At 45.9% G+C, this 26,582-nt stretch overlaps 1 protein-coding gene across 1 annotated transcript in view; it reads left to right on the forward strand.

The window, feature by feature from the left end:
• LOC132979980 (diacylglycerol kinase delta-like) overlaps window positions 1-26,582 on the forward strand; it is a 46,646-nt gene that overhangs the window by 18,041 nt on the left and 2,023 nt on the right. The window contains exons 12-28 of the mRNA XM_061045803.1: window positions 7,091-7,175; window positions 7,729-7,823; window positions 10,645-10,744; window positions 10,851-11,160; window positions 12,087-12,251; window positions 18,188-18,301; window positions 18,382-18,475; window positions 18,631-18,741; window positions 18,856-18,952; window positions 19,430-19,537; window positions 19,757-19,870; window positions 21,863-21,997; window positions 22,077-22,249; window positions 23,525-23,636; window positions 23,730-23,822; window positions 24,799-24,918; window positions 26,414-26,531. Of these exons, the coding sequence (XP_060901786.1) occupies window positions 7,091-7,175; window positions 7,729-7,823; window positions 10,645-10,744; window positions 10,851-11,160; window positions 12,087-12,251; window positions 18,188-18,301; window positions 18,382-18,475; window positions 18,631-18,741; window positions 18,856-18,952; window positions 19,430-19,537; window positions 19,757-19,870; window positions 21,863-21,997; window positions 22,077-22,249; window positions 23,525-23,636; window positions 23,730-23,822; window positions 24,799-24,918; window positions 26,414-26,531 (2,144 nt within the window). The remainder of the gene's footprint in view (window positions 1-7,090; window positions 7,176-7,728; window positions 7,824-10,644; window positions 10,745-10,850; window positions 11,161-12,086; window positions 12,252-18,187; window positions 18,302-18,381; window positions 18,476-18,630; window positions 18,742-18,855; window positions 18,953-19,429; window positions 19,538-19,756; window positions 19,871-21,862; window positions 21,998-22,076; window positions 22,250-23,524; window positions 23,637-23,729; window positions 23,823-24,798; window positions 24,919-26,413; window positions 26,532-26,582) is intronic.

Raw genomic sequence — 26,582 nt, forward strand, 5'->3', positions numbered from 1 at the left:
AGGTGACTACTGTGAGACAGGTGACTGCTGTGAGACAGGTGACTGCTGTGAGACAGGTGACTGTTGGTAGTCAGGTGACTGCTGTGAGACAGGTGACTGCTGTGAGACAGGTGACTGCTGCGAGACAGGTGACTGCTGTGAGACAGGTGACTGTTGGTAGACAGGTGACTGCTGTGAGACAGGTGACTGTTGGTAGACAGGTGACTGCTGTGAGACAGGTGACTGTTGGTAGCCAGGTGACTGCTGTGAGACAGGTGACTGCTGTGAGACAGGTGACTGTTAGTAGACAGGTGACTGCTGTGAGACAGGTGACTGCTGTGAGACAGGTGACTGTTGGTAGTCAGGTGACTGCTGCGAGACAGGTGACTGCTGCGAGACAGGTGACTGCTGTGAGATAGGTGTCTGCTGTGAGACAGGTGACTGTTGTGAGACAGGTGACTGCTGTGAGACAGATGACTGCTGTGAGACAGGTGACTGTTAGTAGACAGGTGACTGCTGTGAGACAGGTGACTGCTGTGAGACAGATGACTGCTGTGAGACAGGTGACTGTTGGTAGACAGGTGACTGCTGCGAGACAGGTGACTGCTGCGAGACAGGTGACTGCTGTGAGATAGGTGTCTGCTGTGAGACAGGTGACTGCTGTGAGACAGGTGACTGCTGTGAGACAGGTGACTGTTGGTAGACAGGTGACTGATGGTAGACAGGTGACTGCTGTGAGACAGGTGACTGTTGGTAGACAGGTGACTGCTGTGACACAGGTGACTGTTGGTAGACAGGTGACTGCTGTGAGACAGGTGACTGCTGTGAGACAGGTGACTGCTGTGAGACAGGTGACTACTGTGAGACAGATGACTGCTGTGAGACAGATGACTGCTGTGAGACAAGTGACTGTTAGTAGACAGATGACTGCTGTGAGACAGGTGACTGTTAGTAGACAGGTGACTGATGTGAGACAGGTGACTGTTGGTAGACAGGTGACTGCTGTGAGACAGGTGACTGCTGTGAGACAGGTGACTGATGGTAGACAGGTGACTGATGGTAGACAGGTGACTATTGGTAGACAGGTGACTGTTAGTAGACATGTGACTGCTGTGAGACAGGTGTCTGCTGTGAGACAGGTGACTGATGTGAGACAGGTGACTGTTAGTAGACATGTGACTGCTGTGAGACAGGTGACTGATGTGAGACAGGTGACTGCTGTGAGACAGGTGACTGTTAGTAGACAGGTGACTGCTGTGAGACAAATGACTGCTGTGAGACAGGTGTCTGCTGTGAGACAGGTGACTGCTGTGAGACAGGTAACTGTTAGTAGACAGGTGACTGCTGTGAGACAGGTGACTGATGTGAGACAGGTGACTGCTGTGAGATAGGTGACTGATGTGAGACAGGTGACTGTTAGTAGACAGATGACTACTGTGAGACAGGTGACTGCTGTGAGACAGGTGACTGCTGTGAGACAGATGACTGCTGTGAGACAGGTGACTGGTATGAGACAGGTGACTGTTGTGAGACAGGTGACTGCTGTGAGACAGGTGACTGTTAGTAGACAGGTGACTGCTGTGAGACAGGTGACTGCTGTGAGACAGGTAACTGCTGTGAGACAGATGACTGATGGTAGACAGGTGACTGATGGTAGACAGGTGACTGTTGGTAGACAGGTGACTGCTGTGAGACAGGTGACTGTTGGTAGACAGGTGACTGCTGTGAGACAGGTGACTGTTGGTAGACAGGTGACTGCTGTGAGTCAGGTAACTGTTGGTAGACAGGTGACTGCTGTGAGACAGGTGACTGTTGGTAGACAGGTGACTGCTGTGAGACAGATGACTGCTGTGAGACAAGTGACTGCTGTGAAACAGATGACTGCTGTGAGACAGGTGACTGCTGTGAGACAGATGACTGCTGTGAGACAGATGACTGCTGTGAGACAGATGACTGCTGTGAGACAGGTGACTGCTGTGAGACAGATGACTGCTGTGAGACAGGTGACTGCTGTGAGACAGATGACTGCTGTGAGACAGGTGACTGGTGTGAGACAGATGACTGTTGTGAGACAGGTGACTGCTGTGAGACCGATGACTGCTGTGAGACAGGTGACTGTTAGTAGACAGGTGACTGCTGTGAGACAGGTGACTGCTGTGAGACAGGTAACTGCTGTGAGACAGATGACTGATGGTAGACAGGTGACTGATGGTAGACAGGTGACTGTTGGTAGACAGGTGACTGCTGTGAGACAGGTGACTGTTGGTAGACAGGTGACTGCTGTGAGACAGGTGACTGTTGGTAGACAGGTGACTGCTGTGAGTCAGGTGACTGTTGGTAGACAGGTGACTGTTGGTAGTCAGGTGACTGCTGCGAGACAGGGGACTGCTGCGAGACAGGTGACTGCTGCGAGACAGGTGACTGCTGTGAGACAGGTGACTGTTGGTAGACAGGTGACTGCTGTGAGACAGGTGACTGTTGGTAGACAGGTGACTGCTGTGAGACAGGTGACTGTTGGTAGACAGGTGACTGCTGTGAGACAGGTGACTACTGTGAGACAGATGACTGCTGTGAGACAGGTGACTGCTGTGAGACAGGTGACTGTTAGTAGACAGGTGACTGCTGTGAGACAGGTGACTGCTGTGAGACAGGTAACTGCTGTGAGACAGATGACTGATGGTAGACAGGTGACTGATGGTAGACAGGTGACTGTTGGTAGACAGGTGACTGTTGGTAGACAGGTGACTGCTGTGAGACAGGTGACTGTTGGTAGACAGGTGACTGCTGTGAGACAGGTGACTGTTGGTAGACAGGTGACTGCTGTGAGTCAGGTGACTGTTGGTAGACAGGTGACTGCTGTGAGACAGGTGACTGTTGGTAGACAGGTGACTGCTGTGAGACAGGTGACTGCTGTGAGACAAGTGACTGCTGTGAAACAGATGACTGCTGTGAGACAGGTGACTGCTGTGAGACAGGTGACTGCTGTGAGACAGATGACTGCTGTGAGACAGGTGACTGCTGTGAGACAGGTGACTGGTGTGAGACAGGTGACTGTTGTGAGACAGGTGACTGCTGTGAGACAGGTGACTGCTGTGAGACAGGTGACTGTTAGTAGACAGGTGACTGCTGTGAGACAGGTGACTGCTGTGAGACAGGTAACTGCTGTGAGACAGATGACTGATGGTAGACAGGTGACTGATGGTAGACAGGTGACTGTTGGTAGACAGGTGACTGCTGTGAGACAGGTGACTGTTGGTAGACAGGTGACTGCTGTGAGACAGGTGACTGTTGGTAGACAGGTGACTGCTGTGAGTCAGGTGACTGTTGGTAGACAGGTGACTGCTGTGAGACAGGTGACTACTGTGAGACAGGTGACTGCTGTGAGACAGATGACTGCTGTGAGACAAGTGACTGCTGTGAAACAGATGACTGCTGTGAGACAGGTGACTGCTGTGAGACAGGTGACTGCTGTGAGACAGATGACTGCTGTGAGACAGGTCACTGCTGTGAGACAGGTGACTGCTGTGAGACAGGTGACTGCTGTGAGACAGGTGACTGTTGGTAGTCAGGTGACTGCTGTGAGACAGGGGACTGCTGTGAGACAGGTGACTGCTGCGAGACAGGTGACTGCTGTGAGACAGGTGACTGTTGGTAGACAGGTGACTGCTGTGAGACAGGTGACTGTTGGTAGACAGGTGACTGCTGTGAGACAGGTGACTGCTGTGAGACAGATGACTGCTGTGAGACAGGTGACTGTTGGTAGACAGGTGACTGCTGCGAGACAGGTGACTGCTGCGAGACAGGTGACTGCTGCGAGACAGGTGACTGCTGTGAGATAGGTGTCTGCTGTGAGACAGGTGACTGCTGTGAGACAGGTGACTGCTGTGAGACAGGTGACTGTTGGTAGACAGGTGACTGATGGTAGACAGGTGACTGCTGTGAGACAGGTGACTGTTGGTAGACAGGTGACTGCTGTGACACAGGTGACTGTTGGTAGACAGGTGACTGCTGTGAGACAGGTGACTGCTGTGAGACAGGTGACTACTGTGAGACAGGTGACTGCTGTGAGACAGATGACTGCTGTGAGACAAGTGACTGTTAGTAGACAGATGACTGCTGTGAGACAGGTGACTGTTAGTAGACAGGTGACTGATGTGAGACAGGTGACTGTTGGTAGACAGGTGACTGCTGTGAGACAGGTGACTGCTGTGAGACAGGTGACTGATGGTAGACAGGTGACTGTTGGTAGACAGGTGACTGTTGGTAGACATGTGACTGCTGTGAGACAGGTGTCTGCTGTGAGACAGGTGACTGATGTGAGACAGGTGACTGTTAGTAGACATGTGACTGCTGTGAGACAGGTGACTGATGTGAGACAGGTGACTGCTGTGAGACAGGTGACTGTTAGTAGACAGGTGACTGCTGTGAGACAAATGACTGCTGTGAGACAGGTGTCTGCTGTGAGACAGGTGACTGCTGTGAGACAGGTGACTGTTAGTAGACAGGTGACTGCTGTGAGACAGGTGACTGATGTGAGACAGGTGACTGCTGTGAGACAGGTGACTGCTGTGAGATAGGTGACTGATGTGAGACAGGTGACTGTTAGTAGACAGATGACTGCTGTGAGACAGGTGTCTGCTGTGAGACAGGTGACTGATGTGAGACAGGTGACTGCTGTGAGACAGGTGACTGATGTGAGACAGGTGACTGCTGTGAGACAGGTGACTGTTGGTAGACAGGTGACTGCTGTGAGACAGGTGACTACTGTGAGACAGGTGACTGCTGTGAGACAGATGACTGCTGTGAGACAAGTGACTGCTGTGAAACAGATGACTGCTGTGAGACAGGTGACTGCTGTGAGACAGATGACTGCTGTGAGACAGGTCACTGCTGTGAGACAGGTGACTGCTGTGAGACAGGTGACTGCTGTGAGACAGGTGACTGTTGGTAGTCAGGTGACTGCTGTGAGACAGGGGACTGCTGTGAGACAGGTGACTGCTGCGAGACAGGTGACTGCTGTGAGACAGGTGACTGTTGGTAGACAGGTGACTGCTGTGAGACAGGTGACTGTTGGTAGACAGGTGACTGCTGTGAGACAGGTGACTGCTGTGAGACAGATGACTGCTGTGAGACAGGTGACTGTTGGTAGACAGGTGACTGCTGCGAGACAGGTGACTGCTGCGAGACAGGTGACTGCTGCGAGACAGGTGACTGCTGTGAGATAGGTGTCTGCTGTGAGACAGGTGACTGCTGTGAGACAGGTGACTGCTGTGAGACAGGTGACTGTTGGTAGACAGGTGACTGATGGTAGACAGGTGACTGCTGTGAGACAGGTGACTGTTGGTAGACAGGTGACTGCTGTGACACAGGTGACTGTTGGTAGACAGGTGACTGCTGTGAGACAGGTGACTGCTGTGAGACAGGTGACTACTGTGAGACAGGTGACTGCTGTGAGACAGATGACTGCTGTGAGACAAGTGACTGTTAGTAGACAGATGACTGCTGTGAGACAGGTGACTGTTAGTAGACAGGTGACTGATGTGAGACAGGTGACTGTTGGTAGACAGGTGACTGCTGTGAGACAGGTGACTGCTGTGAGACAGGTGACTGATGGTAGACAGGTGACTGATGGTAGACAGGTGACTGTTGGTAGACAGGTGACTGTTGGTAGACATGTGACTGCTGTGAGACAGGTGTCTGCTGTGAGACAGGTGACTGATGTGAGACAGGTGACTGTTAGTAGACATGTGACTGCTGTGAGACAGGTGACTGATGTGAGACAGGTGACTGCTGTGAGACAGGTGACTGTTAGTAGACAGGTGACTGCTGTGAGACAAATGACTGCTGTGAGACAGGTGTCTGCTGTGAGACAGGTGACTGCTGTGAGACAGGTGACTGTTAGTAGACAGGTGACTGCTGTGAGACAGGTGACTGATGTGAGACAGGTGACTGCTGTGAGACAGGTGACTGCTGTGAGATAGGTGACTGATGTGAGACAGGTGACTGTTAGTAGACAGATGACTGCTGTGAGACAGGTGTCTGCTGTGAGACAGGTGACTGATGTGAGACAGGTGACTGCTGTGAGACAGGTGACTGCTGTGAGACAGGTGACTGTTAGTAGACAGATGACTGCTGTGAGACAGGTGACTGATGTGAGACAGGTGACTGATGTGAGACAGGTGACTGCTGTGAGACAGGTGACTGCTGTGAGATAGGTGACTGATGTGAGACAGGTGACTGTTAGTAGACAGATGACTGCTGTGAGACAGGTGTCTGCTGTGAGACAGGTGTCTGCTGTGAGACAGGTGACTGCTGTGAGACAGGTGACTGTTAGTAGACAGGTGATTGATGGTAGACAGGTGACTGCTGTGAGACAGGTGACTGATGTGAGACAGGTGACTGATGTGAGACAGGTGACTGCTGTGAGACAGGTGATTGATGGTAGACAGGTGACTGCTGTGAGACAGGTGACTGCTGTGAGACAGGTGACTGATTTGAGACAGGTGACTGTTAGTAGACAGGTGATTGATGGTAGACAGGTGACTGCTGTGAGACAGGTGATTGATGGTAGACAGGTGACTGCTGTGAGACAGGTGACTGATGTGAGACAGGTGACTGCTGTGAGACAGGTGACTGCTGTGAGACAGGTGACTGATGGTAGACAGGTGACTGATGTGAGACAGGTGACTGTTCGTAGATAGATGACTGCTGTGAGACAGTTGTCTGCTGTGAGACAGGTGACTGTTAGTAGACAGGTGACTGCTGTGAGACAGATGACTGCTGTGAGACAGGTGACTGATGGTAGACAGGTGACTGCTGTGAGACAGGTGACTGATGTGAGACAGGTGACTGTTAGTAGACAGATGACTGCTGTGAGACAGTTGTCTGCTGTGAGACAGGTAACTGTTAGTAGACAGGTGACTGTTAGTAGACAGGTGACTGCTGTGAGACAGATGACTGCTGTGAGACAGGTGACTGTTAGCAGACAGGTGAGTGCTGTGAGACAGATGACTGATGTGAGAAAGTCCATTGTGTTAGCCTTAAAGCTAAGGCTATGCTAACAACAGATACTCATTAGGTGTTCAGCAGCTTTTCCATCCTCTGCCTGCAGGTGGAGCATTATGGTCTATGAGACCAAGTTTCCACGACAACACTCTTCCTCCACGGTCACTGAGGACTGTAGCGAAGATTCAGAGGTACTGTCCTCACACACCTGTATCAACCTCACACACACACGCCTGTACTCACCTGACACACACGTTTTCTCACCTGACACACACACCTGTACTCATCTGACATACACACCTCTACTCACCTGACACAATTTATACTTTATTGAAATTCGTTTTTTACACTCTGTCTGGTTAACATGCTACACAAACATAGGCCGAAATACACACACATGCACAAACAGGATCCTATGAACATGCACTAATGGAGAGGTCTCAGAGTGAGGGGGCTGTCCACAGTGGGCGCACCTGAGCTGGTGGTGGGAGATTAGGTGCCTTGCTCAAGGGCACCTCAGCAGTGCTCAGGAAGTGGACTGGCACCTCTCCAGCTACCAGACCAATTTCCGGACTTGGTCCGTGCCGGGACTTGAACCGGCAACCCTCCGATTCCCAACCCAAGTCCCTACAGACTGAGCTACTGCCACCCACACACACCTGTACTCACCTGACACACACACCTGTACTCACCTGACATACACACCTGTACTCACCTGACCCACCTGTATTGTGCTTTTTTCAGGTCCAGCAGATTCTGACCTATGAAGACTCAGTTGCAGCTCACCTGTCAAAGATTCTGACCTCAGACCAACACTCTGTCGTCATCTCATCGGCCAAGTACCTGCGTCCGCCCGCCCGCCTGTTTTTGTTGTTGTTGTTGTGTGTAGTTGTGTTAACATGTTGTTGTTGTCTTTGTGTTGTTGTATTAACATATTGTGTTGTTGTTGTGTAGTTGTGTTAACATGTTGTTGTTGTTGTGTAGTTGTGTTAACATGTTGTGTTGTTGTTGTGTAGTTGTGTTAACATGTTGGGTTGTTGTGTAGTTGTGTTAACATGTTGTGGTGTGTTGTTGTTGTTGTGGTGTAGTTGTGTTAACATGTTGTGGTGTGTTGATGTGTTGTTGTGTAGTTGTGTTAACATGTTGTTGTTGTGTAGTAGTTGTGTTAACATATTGTGTTGTTGTGTTAACATGTTGTGTTGTTGTTGTTGTGTTAACATATTGTGTTGTTGTTGTGTAGTTGTGTTAACATGTTGTTGTGTAGTAGTTGTGTTAACATATTGTTGTTGTTGTGTAGTTGTGTTAACATGTTGTGTTGTTGTTGTGTAGTTGTGTTAACATGTTATTGTGTTGTTGTGTAGTTGTGTTAACATGTGTAGTTGTGTTAACATGTGGTGTGTTGTGTTGTTGTTGTGTTAACATGTTATTGTGTTGTTGTTGTTGTGTAGTTGTGTTAACATGTTGTGGTGTGTTGTTGTTGTGTAGTTGTGTTAACATGTGGTGTGTTGTTGTGTTGATGTGTTGTTGTTGTGTAGTTGTGTTAACATGTTGTTGTTGTTGTGTAGTAGTTGTGTTAACATATTGTGTTGTGTAGTTGTGTTAACATGTTGTGTTGTTGTTGTGTAGTAGTTGTGTTAACATGTGTTGTTGTTGTGTAGTTGTGTTAACATATTGTGTTGTTGTTGTGTAGTTGTGTTAACATGTTGTTGTTGTTGTTGTGTAGTTGTGTTAACATGTTGTGTTGTTGTGTAGTTGTGTTAACATGTTATTGTGTTGTTGTTGTTGTGTAGTTGTGTTAACATGTTGTGTAGTTGTGTTAACATGTTGTGTTGTAGTTGTGTAAACATGTTGTTGTGTAGTTGTGTTAACATGTTGTGGTGTGTTGTTGTGTTGTTGTTGTGTTAACATGTTATTGTGTTGTTGTGTAGTTGTGTTAACATGTTGTTGTGGTGTGTTGTTGTGTAGTTGTGTTAACATGTTGTTGTGGTGTGTTGTTGTTGTGTAGTTGTGTTAACATGTTGTGTTGTGTAGTTGTGTTAACATATTGTGTTGTTGTTGTGTAGTTGTGTTAACATGTTGTTGTGTTGTTGTGGTGTGTTGTTGTGTTAACATGTTGTTGTTGTGTAGTTGTGTTAACATGTTCTGTTGTTGTGTTAACATGTTGTTGTGTTGTTGTTGTGTTAACATGTTGTCGCGGTGTGTTGTTGTTGTGTTGTTGTGATAACATGTTGTTGTGGTGTGTTGTTGTTGTGTTAACATGTTGTTGTGTAGTTGTGATAACATGTTGTCGTGGTGTGTTGTTGTTGTGATAACATGTTGTTGTGGTGTGTTGTTGTGTTGTGTTAACATGTTGTCGTGGTGTGTTGTTGTTGTGATAACATGTTGTGTAGTTGTGATAACATGTTGTCGTGGTGTGTTGTTGTTGTGATAACATGTTGTGGTGTGTTGTTGTTGTGTTGTTGTGATAACATGTTGTGTTGTTGTTGTGTAGTTGTGTTAACATGTTGTTGTGGTGTGTTGTTGTTGTGTTAACATGTTGTGTAGTTGTGTTAACATGTTGTTGTTGTCTTTGTGTTTTTGTATTAACATATTGTGTTGTAGTTGTGTTAACATGTTGTTGTTGTGTAGTTGTGTTAACATGTTGTGTTGTTGTTGTGTAGTTGTGTTAACATGTTGTGTTGTTGTGTAGTTGTGTTAACATGTTGTGGTGTGTTGTTGTTGTTGTTGTTGTGGTGTAGTTGTGTTAACATGTTGTGGTGTGTTGATGTGTTGTTGTGTTAACATGTTGTTGTTGTGTAGTAGTTGTGTTAACATATTGTGTTGTTGTGTAGTTGTGTTAACATGTTGTGTTGTTGTTGTTGTGTTAACATATTGTGTTGTTGTTGTGTAGTTGTGTTAACATGTTGTTGTTGTTGTGTAGTTGTGTTAACATGTGTTGTTGTTGTGTAGTTGTGTTAACATGTTATTGTGTTGTTGTTGTTGTGTAGTTGTGTTAACATGTTGTGTAGTTGTGTTAACATGTGGTGTGTTGTTGTGTTGTTGTGTTAACATGTTATTGTGTTGTTGTTGTGTAGTTGTGTTAACATGTTGTGGTGTGTTGTTGTGTAGTTGTGTTAACATGTTGTGGTGTGTTGTTGTGTTGATGTGTTGTTGTTGTGTAGTTGTGTTAACATGTTGTTGTTGTGTAGTAGTTGTGTTAACATATTGTGTTGTTGTGTAGTTGTGTTAACATGTTGTTGTGTTGTTGTTGTGTAGTAGTTGTGTTAACATGTGTTGTTGTTGTGTAGTTGTGTTAACATATTGTGTTGTTGTTGTGTAGTTGTGTTAACATGTTGTTGTTGTTGTTGTGTAGTTGTGTTAACATGTTGTGTTGTTGTTGTGTAGTTGTGTTAACATGTTATTGTGTTGTTGTTGTTGTGTAGTTGTGTTAACATGTTGTGTAGTTGTGTTAACATGTTGTGTTGTAGTTGTGTAAACATGTTGTTGTGTAGTTGTGTTAACATGTTGTGGTGTGTTGTTGTGTTGTTGTTGTGTTAACATGTTATTGTGTTGTTGTGTAGTTGTGTTAACATGTTGTGGTGTGTTGTTGTGTTGTTGTTGTGTTAACATGTTATTGTGTTGTTGTGTAGTTGTGTTAACATGTTGTCGTGGTGTGTTCAGGGTCCTGTGTGAGACGGTGAAGGATTTGGTGGCTCGTGTTGGGAGAGCATATGAGAAGAACACGGAGAGTTCAGAGGAGTCAGACGCCATGGCTAAGAAGGTGACTCATCAATACACTTTATTATTATTATTTACAACTCACTCTGTCATTCATTACTAATCTGTGTGTGTGTGTGTGTGTGTGTGTGTGTGTGTGTGTGTGTCAGTGTGGGGTTCTGAAGGAGAAGCTCGACTCGCTCTTAAAGACTCTGAACGAGGAGTCTCAGGCCTCCACCCTGCCCCCCCCAGCTCCTCCCCCGACCATCGAAGAGGAGCAGGAGGAGGCCGAAGGAGTCGCACCACCTCCTCCTCTTCCTCCTCTTCCTCCTCTTCCTCCTCTTCCTCCTCTCCCCCCCTGCTCCTCTCGCTCGCCCTGCTCTGCAGCAGCAGCCATCTTTAAACCCCGAGAGCAGCTGATGCTGAGAGCCAACAGTCTGAAGAAAGCCATCAGACAGATCATCGAGCACACGGAGAGAGGTGAGACAGGCAGACAGATCATCGAGCACACGGAGAGAGGTGAGACAGGCAGACAGATCATCGAGCACACGGAGAGAGGTGAGACAGGCAGACAGATCATCGAGCACACGGAGAAAGGTGAGACAGGCAGACAGATCATCGAGCACACGGAGAGAGGTGAGACAGGTAGACAGACAGATCATCGAGCACACGGAGAGAGGTGAGACAGGCAGACAGATCATCGAGCACACGGAGAGAGGTGAGACAGGCAGACAGATCATCGAGCACACGTAGAGAGGTGAGACAGGCAGACAGATCATCGAGCACACGGAGAGAGTTGAGACAGGCAGACAGATTATCGAGCACACAGAGAGAGGTGAGACAGGCAGACAGACAGATCATCGAGCACACGGAGAGAGGTGAGACAGGCAGACAGACAGATGGATTTTTAATTGATGAAGATGAGTTAATCATATTGAAGATGAGTTAATCACATTGATGATGATGAGTTAATCATATTGATGATGATGATGAGTTAATAATATTGAAGATGATGAGTTAATCATATTGATGAAGATGAGTTAATCATATTGATGATGAGTTAATCATATTGAAGATGAAGATGAGTTAATCATATTGATGATGATGAGTTAATCATATTGAAGATGAAGATGAGTTAATCATATTGATGATGATGAGTTAATCATATTGATGATGAGTTAATCATATTGAAGATGAAGATGAGTTAATCATATTGAAGATGAAGATGAGTTAATCATATTGATGATGAGTTAATCATATTGAAGATGAAGATGAGTTAATCATATTGATGATGAGTTAATCATATTGATGATGAGTTAATCATATTGAAGATGAAGATGAGTTAATCATATTGAAGATGAAGATGCTTTTATTCATGAAGATAAAGATGATGATGTTGTTTCCAGCTGTGGATGAGCAGAATGCTCAGACTCAGCAGCAGCTCTTCTGTCTGAGTCGGGCGGAGGAAGACGAGGGTCTGGTGGAGGAGGAAGAGGAGGAGGAGGAGGTGGAGGAAGATAAAATGTCTCTACAGTCGTCCTACAGCAGCAAACACCGCAACACCCGCAGAGGTCAGTCATGTGGTCTCTGAGCCATTCTTAATTTGGTTGGACTGTGAGATTGAGGATCGCTGTGGTGTTCCAAAAGTTTGTCTGTAATCGAGTGAGAGCTGATGATCAGAGAACGCTGCACTGCGCTAACACAGATCCTCAAAATAAGAGCAGCTGTTTAGTGCTGTTGGGGTTGTATCTAGTCAACTTTGGTTATATTCTTTAATAATTATATTTAATTATTAACAATATAAATAACAATATGATTAAACTATGTTTAATCCAAAGAAAACAGAATTTTCTTCAGAAGACTCCCTTTTAGGATTTAAAAGTTCGGATTACTGTGCATTTACAAAGCAATAAAGCTGGTTTTATTGAAGGCCTCACACAGGGCACCATTTGTTGGGGTTTTATCAAGTCAAATTTGGTTATATTATTTAATAATTATATTTAATTATTATTAAGATAAATAACAATATCATTAAACTATGTTTAATCACTCTTGGGGCACCACCCTGAAATCAGGGAAAATAACCAAAATATCACTAAAATCAGTCTCAAATTAGTTACTTAATTACTAATATTAATATTAATTAATAACTATAAATCGACGGCATGAAAAACATACACAAAGCCCTCACACCCAACTTATATCACAATGCAAATACACCAGTAATCACAAACAACTGCTCTCTTTATTTATAGTTTATTTAAACAAAGCAACATCAATCCAAAATCAATGAACTTAATCAAACAAATAACGATTACAAACTAATCTAAGCAACAAACATTAACAAGCAAAACTTGTGGAAGAGGAGTAAGAGTGTGAGTGTGAGTGTGTGTGTGTGTGTGTGTGTGTGTGTGTGTGTGTGTGTGTGTGTGTGTGTGTGTGTGTGTGTGTGTGTGTGTGTGTGTGTGTGTGTGTGTGTGTGTGTGTGTGTGGTCGCCCTTACGATGGCGCACACCTAACAAAGACCTGGCGTGGTCTATTGTCTAAAGAGGCCGAGTTTGGCCCTGCACGATCTGTGTCTCTGAGGCGTTTGAATGGCCGCGAGTATACAGATCTCTATGTGTGAGTGTGCAGCCTATGTGTGTACTGGCGCGGTGGTGGAGTTAGTCTCCAGATGTGCGTCAAGTGGGAAGACGTCCGTTGATGTCCTTTCATTGCAGGACGGAATAAGACCGTTATCTTTCTGATAATCTGTTATAGTCTGACGCTCTCCGAGAAACTGAGATGCGTTCACTGGACAATCCGAGCTCTGAATTCAGAACACTGCCCGTGCTTAGGCCGCGGGTTAACTGTGCGCCGAAACTTAAAACAAAAGAAGAGTTCTGCAAAAACAGGAGGTACACTTGTGTCTCCGAACACTTGAAGTCAGCGCGTGGAAAGAGAAAGAACAATGGGAGTCTTGGAGTTTTGTAGCCTGGCCTGCTTCATGGGGGGTCTACCTCCAATGAGAAGAGAGGGGTTCAGGTCACCCCTTTTCTTCACATGTAGGTGTGAAGTATTACAGGGGATTCTGGGAGTAAGAGTCCTTTAGGTCTCTTTGTGATCCCAGTGAATAACTCAAATGAGACTTCTCAAAGAGATGCACCCAGACTATTTACAGGGTCGTTATTGGAGGAGCGCACCCTTGTGCCGTGGTCGACGTGGCGGCCCTTTATCCTTTCCTCCAGGTCTTGCAACATGTCTATCTCCCTCCTCCAGGGACTTGGTTCAGTATCCCATCCTGCGTCTGAGGCTTCCTCAGCTGACCCGGGGGCTGCAGTACATACCTGCCCATTCTGAATTCCGGGTACTGTGACACTTTGTATTTCTCCTGTTTGGCCAACCTGCTGCTTCTATGCAGTGTTTTCTTCTCCTCCTGCAGGGCCTTGCATTTGTCCTGCAAGGTCTTAAGTTTATCCTGCATTCTTTTGAAGTCGTCCCGCAGGATCTGTTTTTCTTCTTGTACATGGGCTAGCTGTGCCCGGTGTTTCTCATTCTGAAAACATGATTTGCGCTGATAAAGGAGGAGAAGTTGGCCTAGAACATCTGAAATTGTGCGCCGTGGTTTCCCAGTTGGATTATTTATATACTCAACCAACTCCTTTAATTTTTTTTCGCATTTGCTGAGGGTGTAGGAGTTCAGACTGTTGACCTCTAAAGGGAGGTGGATAAGACCAGCAACTCCATCATGAATGGGTGGATTGTCTGATCCACAGCAAGCCTTGGCCCATGGTTGATGTATGTCTTCTGCATACATTCTGTCTTTGTTAAGGGTGGTCCTGGCTCTGTGGTTGACAAAATCAACTAGCTCCTTCAACTTCTTATCACAAATGCTAATTGAAAAGCTATATAGGTTTGCACTCTCCTCTAAGGAAAGGTGTGACAGACCAGCAACCGTTACTTTTAGTGCTGCATGGTCTGATCCAAAAGTCTCAGCTCCCAGCTCACATAGGGTCTCGGTACATATTTTATGTGGTAAAACAGAGGATTACTGTTAGCAAAGTTGCTAAGCTAAACAAAACTAAATCAACAGGACAGTAAATTTGATATAAGTTTAAAACTGATCACTGCACTATATCCTGGAAGCTTAGGTGAGGGGATTCACACCTCAAGTCCTCTGGATTGGGGGAACTCACGCCTCTCAGACAGCTGGCCATCCAACAATTATTTAGATTACCCTCTCATCTGGCCAAATGGCTCTCAAACAACAAAGAGCACCACTTGTTGTATGGACACAAAGGGGACAACAGTTATTACTTTGACCATTAACCATTAACCAACAACATACAACACAACTAAGCCACAGCTTGATGTCTGCTTTGCTTAAACAACAAAAAATCTTCCAAAGAAAAGAGAATTTTCTTAAGAAGAATCCCTTTTAGGATTTAAAAGTTTGGATTACTATGCATTAAAGAGGTCATATTATGCCCTTTTTGGGGTTCGTATACTAAAGTATACTAAAGTATACGAACTAAAGTATGTTCACAATAGCTAAAGTTCTAAAAAAAAGTGTCTGTTTTCATGTACTCCCGCTCCATGCACTGGCTCACTTCTGACTCTCTCTCTAAGGCTCTGAAGTGCCCACGTTCAGAGTCTCCACGTGTGCCAAGTCTGATCTGATTGGTCGGCCTGTCGGCTCTGCCGTAATTGGTCAGTCGCTCAGCATGGTTCTCGGAAATGTCACGCCCCTTTTACCATATTGGGAATGCAGCCACTTTGGCTCCGACGAGAGCAAAAACATTAGCACCATAGCACTACTGTGCTGCCGCAGGCTACGGCATATCGTGGGCGTGCTACAGAAGTTAACGGGCATGCAACATGAGCTGCTGGGCTTGCCACAACGAGCCAATGGGCTTAGATCAGTGATATCACACTGACGAGATGTCACACTGGCAAAACATTTTCGAGGGGGGCTAGAACCGAGCGTTACATGCAGCTGATGCTGCAGCTAACAGGAGGACGTAGGAGAAGCCGCGTTTCTGCGGACTTTGAATTTTTGCACGTAGATGTGCCTAAACATGCACAGGACAAATGGAAAACACACTAAAGAGCATATAAAACCAGAAAAACCATAATATGACCCCTTTAACAACGCAATAAAGCACAATGATATGCTTCTTTATGGTACCACCCGGACATACGGATTGGGAAAAGGTCTGTCTATTGGAATCAATGGCTTATAAAAGGGATTCACAAGATACGTGACCTATATGTAGATGGAAGGTTTATGTCTTTTTCTGAACTTCTGCAGAAATATGATTTGGAGTATAAAGGAAACTTTTTGGAAATACTTCACTCAGAATAAGAATCCTGTGATTTAATTTTTGGAGTTACCCTCTATGGCATACAGAGCAGCTGGGTTCTATAAACTCTTTAATGGGTTACAAAAAGATATATGTAAAAGTTTGAGAATGATTTGGCAGAAAGACTTACAATGTGAATTAAACGAGGAGGATTGGTCAAAAATCCTATCAAATACGGGGAGGTATTTAAAGGAGGCTAGGGGGAAATTTACTCAATATAAAATAATACATAGGTTTTATTTTACTCCTTCTAAACTCCATAGGATGGGCATACTGGCCAATAATTTATGTTGGAAGTGTCAGATAGAACCAGGAACATTTTTACATGCACTCTGGGAATGCAAACTTGTAAACCAATTTTGGGACCAAGTCATGGAACACATAGGTAAGGGGTTGGGTATGACAATACCTAAATCACCAAGGATTTGCCTGTTAGGGGATCAAACTGAATTGACCAAAGAATCAAAATATGACCTTGTTGTGATAAACGTTGGGGTTATAACGGCCGCACGATTGATCCTTAGATTATGGAAAAGTACGTCCCCCGCACAATTTAAGCAATGGATGGAACTTATGTCAGAAACTGTGTCTTATGAACAAGTGTTAGCCAGAATCAATAATGAAGGTGAGAACTTCCAGAGGTTATGGGGCCACTTTTTAGCTTATACATGTAGTACCATTGGTGCATTGTAATGATAAAGATGTGGCACTGTGTATACTGTGGTTACTGAATTGTTATTTTGGTTCCAATCATGTACTCAGTTGTTATGGGACTTTGGGCATACTATTGTACAACAACAATGCTGTCTGTTTTGTTTGTTGAATGTTAAGTTAAAATAAAAAGTTGAATTACAAAAAAAACAATGCAATAAAGCTGGTTTTATTGAAGGCCTCACACGGGGCACCATTTGTTGGGGTTTTATCTAGTCAAATTTGGTTATATTCTTTAATAATTATATTTAATTATTATTATGATAAATAACAATATAATTAAACTATGTTTAATCAACTCAAATTAGTCAGTCTCATATTAGATACTTAATTACTAATATTATTAATAATTAATCTACACGGGAAGGCGTGTGTGTGTGGGTCTGGGTGTCTGTGTCCGTTTGTTAGAGAAGGAGAAAAGAAGGAGAGAAATGCGTGCCTGAAGAGGCCGGATCACAGTCCAAATCCCGCGCCAGAACTCGGAGTAATTCCCTTCATTCACAGAAACAAACCAATGGCAGAATTCAAGTTAAGACCGCATACACTGGCCTTTCTGATCAGAAGAGTAATCCCCGGTTATAACGCTGTTATGCTAAACACGTAAATGACGTGGCAGTCCGAAACAGGAACAACAAGAGTTTTAAACAGGTAAAACTCAGGACGCGGCGGTCCAACAGAGAAAAATTACAGTTTTCACATCAAATCAATCAATTGTTAAAAACACTCTCTAAAGCTAATTCTGCCCAGACCTAATGAAGCCTCACTTGTGAATTGCTTTGCCCGCGAAAGGGAAAAAGAGTCCGGTGATCGAACAGATCTTCTGTCCGTCCTGGTGTAGAGGCGTTTGATGGCGGCGAGGGTCCCTTACGGCAAGAGCGGCTTCGAGGTGTTCTCCGTCGAGTGGAAGGATGTCCGTTGATGTCCTTTCATTGCAGGACGGAATAAGACCGTTATCTTTCTGATAATCTGTTATAGTCTGACGCTCTCCGAGAAACTGAGATGCGTTCACTGGACAATCCGAGCTCGGAATTCAGAACACTGCCGGCCGCGGATTACCTGCGCGCCAAAACTTAAAACAAAGGAAAATTGTTGCAGGAAACAGGAGGTGAGCTTGTGTCTCCGAACACTTGAAGTCAGAGAGAGACCAATGGGAGTTTTGTAGCCTGGCCTGCTTCGTGGGGGGGTCTACCTTAGGTCCCCTCCAATGAGAAGGGAGAGGTTCCGGTCCCCCCCCCATTTTCTTCACACGTAGGTGTGAAGTATTGCAGGGGATTCTGGGAGTAGGAGTCCTTTAGATCTCTTTGTGATCTCAGTGAATAACTGGGTTATGCAGGCCCAAGTCCATGGTTTGCCTGTCTTAAGCCTGGATGGCCCAACAGTGCTAATGATCAGAGAGTAGCTGAGAGACAACAATGATTTATATAATGATCAGTGTTCTGTCTGTGTGTCTGCAGTCAGTAAGACGCCCTGTGAGAAGCTGATCAGTAAAGGCAGCTCTGCATCTCTTCCTGTCCAGACAGGAAGTAGGGAGAACATCCCCATACTGAATTCAAAGATCCTCTATCCAGGTAAGAAGAGTTCAGACTTGAAGTTATCTTATTATGACATCATGATATTGACCTGTGCGTGTGTGTGTGTGTGTGTGTAGGTCTCAGAGGGATCTCTGGCTCTCTGTCCAGCAGTTCTGTGATCAGTCGATTGTTGGTCAATGCCGACCCTTTCAGCTGTGACCCTGACAACATGTAAGACTCTCTGTCTGTCTGTCTGCCTGCCTGCCTGCCTGCCTGTCTGTCTGGAACTGGTCTATTTATGATTGTTCACTTCTGCCACGCCCACAAAACCAAACTCATTCAACCTTAAAAACAGCTAGTGTGTGTGTGTGTGTGTGTGTGTTTAGGGACTGCTACACTGAGAAATGTGTCATGAACAACTACTTCGGAATCGGACTGGACGCTAAAATCTCTCTAGACTTCAACAACAAGAGAGACGAACATCCAGAGAAGTGCAGGTACACACACACACACACACACACACACACACACACACACCTGTACAACACTACACACACACACACACACTCACACACAGAGTCCAGGAGTTGATCCTGTGTTCTGATGTTCAGGAGTCGCACTAAGAACATGATGTGGTATGGAGTCCTGGGTACCAAAGAGCTGCTGCACAGAACCTACAAAAACCTGGAGCAGAGGGTCCTGCTGGAGGTGAGAGCTAAGCTAACGACACTCACAGACATCAAGCCAACGACACTCATTGCTAATGACACTCACTGCTGACGACACTCACTGCTAACGACACTCACTGCTGACGACACTCACTGCTAACGACACTCACTGCTGACGACACTCACTGCTAACGACACTCACTGCTGACATCTAAGATAACAACACTCACTGCTGACGACACTCACTGCTGACGACACTCACTGCTGATGACACTCACTGTTGACGACACTCACTGCTGACGACACTCACTGCTGACATCTAAGCTAACGACACTCACTGCTGACATCTTATCTTAACTTATCACTATGATAAGCGGCTTCATGTGACTGTTCAGCACGCTGTCTGATGTTAGGGTTAGTGAAGCCAGATCACCTAAAGACACCCCGGGTATGTTGAACCCCTGTTGTCATGGTGACAGATGTTTACACTAACAGCTGATCTGTTGTCATGGTGCAGTGTGACGGGCGGCCGATCCCTCTGCCCAGTCTTCAAGGCATTGCCGTGCTCAACATCCCCAGCTATGCAGGAGGAACCAACTTCTGGGGGGGAACCAAAGAGGACGATGTGAGAACACTACCTGTCTGTCTGTCTCTCTGTCTCTCTGTCTGTTTACTGAGCACTTTCCACTGATGCCACCTCTCTCTCTCTCTGTCTCTCTCTCTCTCTCTCTCTCACTCCCTCTCCCTCTCTCTCCCTCTCTCTGTCTCTCTCTCTCTCTCTCTCTGTCTCTCTCTCTGTCTCTCTCTCTCTCTCTCTCTCCCTCTCTCTCTCTCTCTCTCTCAGACATTCACAGCTCCGTCTTTTGATGATAAGATCCTGGAGGTGGTGGCGGTCTTTGGCAGCATGCAGATGGCTGTTTCTCGAGTCATTAACCTGCAGCACCACCGCATCGCTCAGGTACACTTCCCTCTTTTCTCTTTTTCTCGGGCTGCGCGTCTCTCCCCCATCTTCAATACCACTTTCCAGAGCGTTTATGTCCGATCAGCGCTGGCCAGCTGTCTGCTGCTCAACAATGTGCAGGGTGTAGCGCCTGAGCGTCACAGAGGAGACAGCTCGCACCTCCTGCACAATGTGACACATCATCTTCAAAAGATGTAGAAAAGAGAGGCTCTGTTTAATGCCAAGGTTTTCTTCCACATTTTATTTTTGTAATATTCCGATTTATCTGCTATAACTCATAAATACTGTTGGGGTTGTATCAAATCAACTTTGGTTATATTCTTTAATAATTATATTTAATTATTATTAATATAAATAACAATATCATTAAACTATGTTTAATGACTCCACCCTGTACTCAGGGAAATATAACCAAAATATCACTAAAATCAGTCTCAAATCAGTCACTTAATTACTAGTATTATTAATAATGAATAACTATATTTAATAAATTGAAGGCGTGAAATCCGTACACAAAGCCTTCTCACCCAGCTTATATCACAATGTAAATACAACCAGTAATCACAAACAACTGCTCTCTTAAAATTATAACAGAATTTATTTAAACAAAGCAACATCAATCCAAAATCAATTAACTTAATCAAACAAATAACTATTATAAACTAATCTAAGCAAACAAACATTATCAAGCAAAACTTGTGAATGAGGTGTAAATTCCCTTCATTCACAGAAACAAACCAATGGCCGAATTCAAGTTAATACGGTTTACACTGGCCTTTCTGATCAGAAGCGTAATCCCCGGTTATAACGCTGTTATGCTAAACACATATAGGACGCAGCGGTCCGAAACAGGAACAACAAGAGTTTTAAACAGGTAAAACTCAGGACGCGTCGGTCCAACAAAGATAAAAATTACAGTTTCTGCTTTAATCAAACAATTGTTAAAAACATTCTCTAAAGCTAATTCTGCCCAGACCTAATTAAGCCTCACTTGTGAATTGCTTTGCCCGCGATTGGTGAAGGAAAAAGGAGTCCGGCGATAAAACAGATCTTCTGTCCGTCCTGGTGCAGAGGCGTCTGATGGCGGCGAGGGTCCCTTACGGCAAGAGCGGCTTCGTTGGTTTTCCGTCGAGTGGGAAGATGTCCGTTGATGTCCTTTCATTGCAGGACGGAATAAGACCGTTATCTTTCTGATAATCTGTTATAGTCTGACGCTCTCCGAGAAACTGAGATGCGTTCACTGGACAATCTGAGCTCGTAATTCAGAACACTGCCGGCCGCGGATTACCTGCGCGCCAAAACTTAAAACAAAGGAAAATTGTTGCAGGAAACAGGAGGTGAGCTTGTGTCTCCGAACACTTGAAGTCAGCGCGTGGAAAGAGAGAGAGCAATGGGAGTTTTGTAGCCTGGCCTGCTTCATGGGGGGTCTACCTCAGGTCCCCTCCAATGAGAAGAGAGAGGTTCCGGTCCCCCCCTTACTTCACATGTAGGTGTGAAGTATTGCAGGGGATTCTGGGATTAAGAGTCCTTTTAGGCCTGTCTTAAGCCTGCATGGCCTAACAATACTGAACGTTTATTTGCCTCTTCCACTGATACATATAGTCGCGCCTCCACAAGGTTTGCACCTGATGTCATTCAGCACATTTTCTTAGCAGATCAATTGCAAACCCCTCACTCACCAAACGTGCAGTTTACTTCTCTTTACTTAGATCTTATCTCTCTCTCTCCTGTCATGTTACATCATTCAGAGAGTCTTCTTTAAAAAGGTTTACAGCTCTGTGTGTCTCTCTCTGTCTCTCTCTCCTCTCTCTCTCTGTCTCTCTCTCTCTCCTCTCTCTCTCTGTCTCTCTCTCTCTCTCCTCTCTCTCTGTCTCTCTCTCTATCTCTCTCTCTCTCCTCTCTCTCTGTCTCTCTCTCTCTCTGTCTGTCTCTCTCTCTCTCTCCTCTCTCTCTCTCTCTCCTCTCTCTCTCTATCTCTCTCTCTCTCAGTGTCGAACCGTAAAGATCACCATCCTGGGAGATGAGGGCGTCCCAGTGCAGGTGGACGGGGAGGCGTGGGTCCAACCTCCAGGTTACATCAAGATCATCCACAAGAACCGGACCCAGACCCTGACCCGGGACAGAGTGAGGACCGTTTTTCATAATGAGTCCACCTTCCCAGGTGTCAGGTGTTACCTCAGGTGTGTGTGTGTGTGTGTTTCAGGCTTTTGAGAGCACTCTGAAGTCATGGGAGGACAAACAGAAGTGTGAGTTTCCCCGCCCCCCTCCACCGCAGGCTACACAGCCCCCCCACTCCTCCCAGCCAGAGATCGTCTCTGAGGAAGAGGCGTCACTCATCAGTGAGTTTGGTCAGGCAGCAGGTGCTCTCATACACAGGTAAGACCCTGAACAGGTGTTCCAATCCAAGACAGATCCCACACAGCAGGCCTGGTCTTGTCTCTGATCTTGTTGATGTGTCTCTGGTCTTGTCTCTGGTCTTGTTGATGTGTCTCTGGTCTTGTTGATGTGTCTCTGGTCTTATCTCTGGTCTTGTTGATGTGTCTCTGGTCTTGTCACTGGTCTTGTCTCTGATCTTGTTGATGTGTCTCTGGTCTTGTCTCTGGTCTTGTTGATGTGTCTCTGGTCTTGTTGATGTGTCTCTGGTCTTGTCTCTGGTCTTGTTGATGTGTCTCTGGTCTTGTCTCTGGTCTTGTCTCTGGTCTTGTTGATGTGTCTCTGGTCTTGTCTCTGGTCTTGTCACTGGTCTTGTCACTGGTCTTGTCACTGGTCTTGTCTCTGGTCTTGTCTCTGGTCTTGTTGATGTGTCTCTGGTCTTGTCTCTGGTCTTGTCACTGGTCTTGTCTCTGGTCTTGTTGATGTGTCTCTGGTCTTGTCTCTGGTCTTGTCACTGGTCTTGTCTCTGGTCTTGTCTCTGGTCTTGTCACTGGTCTTGTCTCTGGTCTTGTCACTGGTCTTGTCACTGGTCTTGTCTCTGGTCTTGTCTCTGGTCTTGTTGATGTGTCTCTGGTCTTGTTGATGTGTCTCTGGTCTTGTCTCTGTTCTTGTCTCTGGTCTTGTTGATATGTCTCTGGTCTTGTCTCTTGTTGATGTGTCTCTGGTCTTGTCTCTGTTCTTGTCTCTGGTCTTGTTGATATGTCTCTGGTCTTGTCTCTTGTTGATGTGTCACTGGTCTTGTCTCTGGTCTTGTTGGTGTGTCTCTGGTCTTGTCTCTGGTCTTGTTGATGTGTCTCTGGTCTTGTCTCTGGTCTTGTTGATGTGTCACTGGTCTTGTCACTGGTCTTGTCACTGGTCTTGTCTCTGGTCTTGTCTCTGGTCTTGTCACTGGTCTTGTCTCTGGTCTTGTCACTGGTCTTGTCTCTGGTCTTGTCTCTGGTCTTGTCTCTGGTCTTGTTGATGTGTCTCTGGTCTTGTCTCTGTTCTTGTATCTGGTCTTGTTGATATGTCTCTGGTCTTGTCTCTTGTTGATGTGTCTCTGGTCTTGTCTCTGGTCTTGTCTCTGGTCTTGTTGATATGTCTCTGGTCTTGTCTCTGGTCTTGTTGATGTGTCTCTGGTCTTGTTGATGTGTCTCTGGTCTTGTCTCTGGTCTTGTTGATGTGTCACTGGTCTTGTCTCTGGTCTTGTTGATGTGTCTCTGGTCTTCTGTGTTTCAGTATTCGAGAGGTTGCTCAGTCTCACCACAGTCTGGAACAGGAACTGGCTCACGCTGTCAATGCCAGCTCGAAGGCTATGGACGTGGTCTACTCCAACTCCAACACTTCTGGGGTATAACACATGAGTAACTGAAGACTACTGGCCTGTCCTGGTCTCTGTAGTCCTGAATAACCTGTCTGTCTCTCCTCCTGTCTGTCTCTGCAGGAACTGGGCTGCAGTGTGGTCCTTCAGATGGTTGTAAACGTCAAAGCCTTACTCAGTGAGACTGAACTGCTGCTGGCGGGAAAGATGTCCATGGTGAGGCTCTGTACAAACCCACTAACCAATCAGAGGCTCTGTCTGTACAAACCCACTAACCAATCAGAGGCTCTGTCTGTACAAACCCACTAACCAATCAGAGGCTCTGTCTGTAGAGAACCCACTAACCAATCAGAGACTCGGTCAAAACCCACTAACCAATCAGAGGCTCTCTCTGTAGAGAACCCACAAACCAATCAGAGGCTCTCTCTGTAGAGAACCCACTAACCAATCAGAGACTCTCTCTGTAGAGAACCCACTAACCAATCAGAGGCTCTGTACAAACCCACTAACCAATCAGAGGTTCTGTCTGTAGAGAACCCACTAACCAATCAGAGGCTCTGTACAAACCCACTAACCAATCAGAGGCTCTGTCTGTAGAGAACCCACTAACCAATCAGAGGCTCTGTCTGTACAAACCCACTAACCAATCAGAGGCTCTGTCTGTAGAGAACCCATTAACCAATCAGAGACTCGGTCAAAACCCACTAACCAATCAGAGGCTCTGTCTGTAGAGAACCCACTAACCAATCAGAGACTCTCTCTGTAGAGAACCCACTAACCAATCAGAGGCTCTGTCTATACAAACCCACTAACCAATCAGAGGCTCTGTACAAACCCACTAACCAATCAGAGGCTCTGTCTGTAGAGAACCCACTAACCAATCAGAGGCTCTGTACAAACCCACTAACCAATCAGAGGCTCTGTCTGTAGAGAACCCACTAACCAATCAGAGACTCTGTCTGTAGAGAACCCACTAACCAATCAGAGACTCTGTCTGTAGAGAACCCACTAACCAACCCTAACCCAGGTTATATGAATCCAACAAAAGGGGCAGAGTTAACCTAAAAATAACCTGTGTGTGTGTGTGTGTGTGTGTGTGTGTGTGTGTGTGTGTGTGTGTGTGTGTGTGTGTGTGTGTGTGTGTGTGTGTGTGTGTGTGTGTGTGTGTGTGTGTGTGTGTGTGTGTGTGTAGCAGCTAGACCCTCCTCAACAGGAGCAGTTGAATGCAGCTCTGAGCTCTGTAGCTCAGCAGCTCCGTCGACTGGCCGATGTTTCCTGGTTGTGTCCCATCATCGATCCCTCAGACCAAGAGGTAAGCCCCGCCCACACTGTGAGTTTAGCTTCAGGCTCAGCTCCCTCTTCGTCAGACGGTCTTTGAATCCCTCTTATTCTGGACCCTCCTCTGGATCAAAGCCCACCAGGCGCGGAGCCTATGGCTCATTGCAGAGGGGGCGGGGACCAATAGTGGGCCCTTAAACTGTCTATAGCCTATATAGTAATATAGTATAGCATTTATGGTTCAGTATCGGCTGTACGGAGATACAAGACGGGGCGGGACGAAGAGAAATGCCGCTGCAGATTACAAAGGGTGCTATTACAGTGACAGGGACTTATCAGTGAGTGACCTGCTGATATGTCTGTGTGCATATTCCACCGATTAAACAAGTAAAGCACACTTAATTAGCCAGACGGGAAACCAAAGATAGAAGGCAACTACAGTTTAACATTCAGTGAAGTTGGACGCTCATCCAGCCAAACAGACAATACAATAAAACCACACATAATCAACCCACGCACGACAACAAACTTTGTAAACAGTGTGACAGCAATGGCCTGCCGTTCATGCAGTACGATAACCCAGCAGACACGGCGGTCTACAACACATGCACCCACAAACAAAAGACCAGCATCTAAGTGTAATCTCAAATCATGATGAAACAACTTACCAATGAAGTTTTCATCAGCACTGTTGCTTTCCTGCACGGAGCTAGCTGGGTGCTCATCGCTAACATGTTTATTTGCTTGGCTAGTATCGTTTACGTTAGTGGAGCTAGCAACGGGAGGAGACTTGCCAGGTTGAGTTGTCAATGAGAAAACATTTTTTATTTAGTTTTTTACACTTTTAATGTTACGAAAAACTGCGAGGTAAACAGAAATAAAGCAGACAGACGACTAGGTTTTTAAAACTCCAGACAGCAGCGGGGGCCCAGCAAAGGGGGTGCTAAGAGGTGGAATCAATGACATTACAAACAGGCCACAGCACCCTGCTGGTACTGTTTGCTGCCGAAGTTGAGAACCCCCTTGGCAGTGGAGGGGGGCCCCTCTCTGCTCTACAAAATACATTGTGTGTCTTGATTGCGGCAAAAGAAAAGAGAGACTCAGACCTAGTCAAACTAACTTTATTAGAAAATTCAACTAAATAACAAAGTGCATGTTAAATTTGGCTCAAAGTGGGCCACACCGAGCAGATGGCGGTGACTAACGGTGATGAAGGCCGCCTGTGACGTCCGTGGGCGACGCCTTTTGTCTTGGCCAAAAAGTTTCACTAACGTCTGATGAAAAGGTGAACATGGCGTTGTCAGCCGGTGGTCTTTTATTAGAGGAACAAGAAGAGAAGAGGTGCTTCAGTGTTTCTTCTCGTGCTCTGACTCTCCTGTTTCACTGAACAGCCAATCAGAGAGAGTCCTACCCCCAACAGAAGGCCAACGGGGCCGGACACACCGCAAAGACTAGGGCGACGCCCCCTCACCGACGGACAGACAACCTCCTCGGTGTGTCAGCACCTTTAACCTTTAACTGTGTTTCAGGGTCCTCTCACTGATTTCTCAAAGAGAAGCCGGAGTGCAAAGTTCAGACTCGTCCCAAAATTCAAGAAAGAAAAAAATAACAAGAACAAAGAAACCTGCGCTACTCTCTCACTGCCAGGTGAGCTCTCTCTCTCTCTCTGTCTCTTTCACTCTGTCTCTCTCTCTCTCT

Source organism: Labrus mixtus, chromosome 9 (genome assembly GCF_963584025.1).
Source record: "Labrus mixtus chromosome 9, fLabMix1.1, whole genome shotgun sequence".
Taxonomy (NCBI): Eukaryota; Metazoa; Chordata; class Actinopteri; order Labriformes; family Labridae; genus Labrus; species Labrus mixtus.